Source organism: Bidens hawaiensis, unplaced genomic scaffold, assembly GCF_021521415.1.
Source record: "Bidens hawaiensis isolate Kalapana, Puna unplaced genomic scaffold, B.hawaiensis_p1.1 tig00044101_1, whole genome shotgun sequence".
NCBI lineage: Eukaryota > Viridiplantae > Streptophyta > Magnoliopsida > Asterales > Asteraceae > Bidens > Bidens hawaiensis.
This window is the reverse complement of record NW_027497821.1, coordinates 105,104-109,091: the sequence shown is the minus strand read 5'-3', so window position 1 is coordinate 109,091 and position 3,988 is coordinate 105,104. Positions and strand designations below refer to the sequence as shown.

The following is a 3,988-nucleotide window of genomic DNA, read 5'->3' as shown; positions in this document are numbered from 1 at the left end:
CATTAACGAAAAACCTAAATTTAAAAATCCCGAAACATGATGTTAAACATAATATTATTAACAACATTTGACTCACTTAAATTATTACAAATATAACAGCATTACCAAAATAAATAAAAAATAAAAGTACTCCGCGTAACACGTGGGATAACTACTAGTAAAGCTATATTAAAGGGTAAAAAAAACCCAACTCTGCTCTTGCCATTTGAAATGGCTTAAGTGAACATTATGGTCAAAAAGATTATAGTCAAATGTGGCAAGAATTTTACTATTCACTAATGTCATTTGAAATGACGGAAGTAGTGAAACATATATATAGGGGCGGAACACATTGTAATTAGGTCACTTCAGCCATTTGAAACGCCGGAACACCAGAAAATCCTCCAGCTCACCTGACAATCACTAATAGACTCTGCAATCATTTTGGATTCTGCCATTTCAAAATACAAATCACCTAAAATCCAAAAAAATTCTCTCTTCTAGAAATTATTTCAACCCTTTCATTTTTTCTATTTCCAAAATTTTTCAACCCAATGGTTTGTTTCATCAACAATCAATATAATAATGTTGAAATGCCTCCTTATCTATAACAATATAAGGGCTTCCGTAGTGGGTGAAAAAACATGGGCGATTGGGGCGATTTGTATATGGAACACCATTCCTGGGCTACAAATGGGGCGATAAAGGGGGGGGGCGAGTATTAGTTGTCGCTGTGTATGTTTTGTTTTTATTATTATTATTATAATTGTTTGTGTGTGGTATATAAATATATATATATATATATATATATATATATGTATATATATAGGGCTACAACACCATTTAAGCTCAAAAACAAAAATTCACCCTTTGTTGAACATTCCATTTTATAGCCCCTCCACTACACATAGCCTTTCCTTACATGGCAATATGACATTCACATGTGTATGTGTAGAAACCTTGCAACCTTTTCATTTGTTTCATTATTTTTGGGTTATTATGCAAAAAAAATAACTTTCATCTACGGATCGATGATGACCACCGTTAGGCTAACTAGCCTACCGAAGGATAAGTTCAGGTAGAAAAATATTTAACCGGAAGTAAACACTGCCAAGATATTACTATATGTTAAACTAAATTAGACATAAATATAAGCTGCATATATTGATAAGTGAAACACTGAAACCCCATTTTTCTCTAAATTCAAATTGTCCAACATTCTCTTCATGGTTCTCAAATGTGAACTGCATTGAGCGTCTTTATCATTTAGACTTGCTTTCAGAAACTCACATTCACTTTATGTTTCATGTTTCGCTTTAAACACGAGCTATGGGTCCTCTATAAGAATTACTTGTCGCACTCGACTCTCGTCACGTCTGGTTAATAGAAGGGGTCATTATTTTTCTTACCAAAATTACTATGACCATATGTGGAACGCACTAGGTCTGCAATGAGTGGGAACTGCAAGGTCACAAAAGAAGTAACGGGCAGCCAAGTCAATGCAACTATGGAAGCCAAAATCCATGAGTTGTCTTGACCAAATACAAAAAGAATAAGGCTGAGGCGAAAGCCATGAGCATGGTTGTTGTTGAAATGAACAAGTTACTGAGACCAATTATCACTTTGTAGGCAACTTGAATAGAAAGTCTTTCTCAGCAAAACGTGTCATGAGGATTGACAAAAATATTAACAAGGACGTGACAGATGTGAACAGTGATACGACATCCAAGACTGCAAATATTGTGAAGGCATGGTCGTTGGTAAAAACTGGGAAGCCGTTGTCCTGATTGTTTCCTCCTGGCACTATAATAGCCGCTGCAAACACGATTGTGGTGATTAATGCAGCTGTGATTGTGTATGACTTGGCAGTCGTCTTCATCCATTTTTCTCCCTCAATCACCAACTTCTTATGCTCTCTTGTAAACACCATTTGAGGTGTTTCTCCTGAAGAGTTCTTTTGCATGATGTTTAGAGAGCATAAAAACCCTTCAACTTCCTGCAAGATTACACTATAATGTTACATATGCTGCTTTTATTAATGATTATGATTTTATCAATAATTTTGCTACCTTGAACCATTGAAGTTCGCGTTGTATTTGCAGAGCCGCACCTGAGATACGGTTCAGTTTGTCAGGAGGTTCCATACGCCCAGCCAAATGCAAAAGGTTGTTCCCTAAAGGATCTTTAATTGTCCTATAAATATTTTTGTGTTCACTCATTTGATATAGTAGGATGTAGACCTTTTCTGAATGATTTAACACCGCGTATTAAAAAATGCTGTGACCATCTTCATTGGCACTCCAAAATGGCATCGGGGAAATAAGACACGATCATTGCTACAACCTCGGATGCATTATGTCTTGTGGCTTCAAGAATCGTATTGTTATAATAGTTGGCGTAGGATCCAAAATATACGGAACGCTTTATCAAATTGCATACTGCTTTTAATAGCTCTGTAGCATCATTTTACACTTTAGCTCCCTTTTTAACAAACTTGATATGATTTGCTGCACAGGGACAAAAGAATTGATATGCATTGTAGCAAAAGATAGAATTTAATGACAACATTGATATACATCCTTAGCATACATCATCATATGCCTCATTTCTCAATTCTTCCAACTCACGCAAATTTAATTTTCTTTTCACTCATTCTATATAGTAGGTTGTAGACCTTTTCTGAATGATTTAACACAACGTATTAAATAATGTTGTGACCATCTTCAATGGCACTCCAAATGGCATCGGGGAAATAAGACACGATCATTGCTACAACCCCGGATGCATTATGTCTTGTGGCTTCAAGAATCGTATTGTTATAATAGTTGGCGTAGGATCCAAAATATATGGAACGCTTTATCAAATTGCATACTGCTTTTAATAGCTCTGTAGCATCATTTTACACTTTAGCTCCCTTTTTAACAAACTTGATATGCTTTGCTGCACAGAGACAAAAGAATTGATATGCATTGTAGCAAAACACAGACTTTAATGAAAACATTGATATGCATCCTTAGCATACATCATCATATGCCTCATTTCTCAATTCTTCCAACTCACACAAATTTAATTTTCTTTTCATACAAGCATCATCATAACTCATGTTAAGTTATTTAGTAGCCCATAATGCACGGTAAGCTAACTCAACCGGTAAATGACAACATTTTCCATATACCAATGATAATGAGTAGGACCAATAGGCATTTTGTAAGCTGTACGATAAGCCCATAAAGCATCGGTCAAGTTAGTGGATCAATCCTTTCGGTCTTTCGTACATTTTTTTGCAAGATTTCTTTAATTTGCCTATTGGATACTTCCACTTGTCCACTTGTTTAAGGGTGGTAGGGAGTTGCAATTTGATGGTCAACACCATATTGTTTAAGTAATTTTCCAAATTTAAAATTTTTGAAATGGAACCCCCATCACTAATGATGACCCGAGGGAACCTGAACCTTGAAAAATGTTTGTTTGGACAAAATTACACACCACGGTATTGTTGTTTGTCATAGTGGCTATTGCCTCAACTCATTTTGTCACATAGTCAACCGCCACTAAGATATATAAATTATCATACGAATTTGGGAATGGTCCCATGAGATCGATTCCCCAAACATCAAAGATGTCTACAAATAAAATCGGATTCATGGGCATCTCAATCCTTTTTGACACACTCCCTAATTGTTAGCATTTGACACAATGCTTTGAAAACTCTAAAGAATCTTTAAATAACGTTGGCTAGAAAAAACCATATGAGAGAATGCACACCTCATGCAAGTGAATGCACATGCGTTAAGAGACATGGGATCTTGTCTTCTGGTATCTTCGAATTATTTGATCTGCTTCTATTTTGAACAAAGCTAGTTCATCCCTAATGTATTGTTTCACCAATGTTTTAAAATGGAGTTTCTTCTTTTTGCTCCAATGTTTAGGTGTAGCACCTATAGCCAAATAATTCACAATGTTAGAAAACCAAGGCAAAGATGAAAATATGCTCATCTAGGAAAAATTC

At 35.5% G+C, this 3,988-nt stretch overlaps 1 protein-coding gene across 1 annotated transcript; it reads right to left on the bottom strand.

Moving 5' to 3' along the window:
• Positions 1-1,597: 1,597 nt before the first annotated feature.
• Positions 1,598-2,198, bottom strand: LOC143594724 (uncharacterized). The gene is made up of 2 exons (XM_077073962.1): positions 2,049-2,198; positions 1,598-1,975 (listed from the first exon to the last, which is right to left on the bottom strand). Exons 1-2 carry the CDS (start codon positions 2,196-2,198, stop codon positions 1,598-1,600), a joined length of 528 nt encoding a protein of 175 aa, XP_076930077.1.
• Between the last annotated feature and the right edge of the window lie 1,790 nt (positions 2,199-3,988).

Excerpts from the sequence above, each read along its gene's own strand:
- LOC143594724 (XM_077073962.1), bottom strand. The coding sequence starts at position 2,198 with ATGAGTGAACACAAAAATATTTATAGGACAATTAAAGATCCTTTAGGG. Across the intron at positions 1,976-2,048 it reads GCGAACTTCAATGGTTCAAG|GAAGTTGAAGGGTTTTTATG; the intron begins GTAGCAAAATTA and ends GTAATCTTGCAG.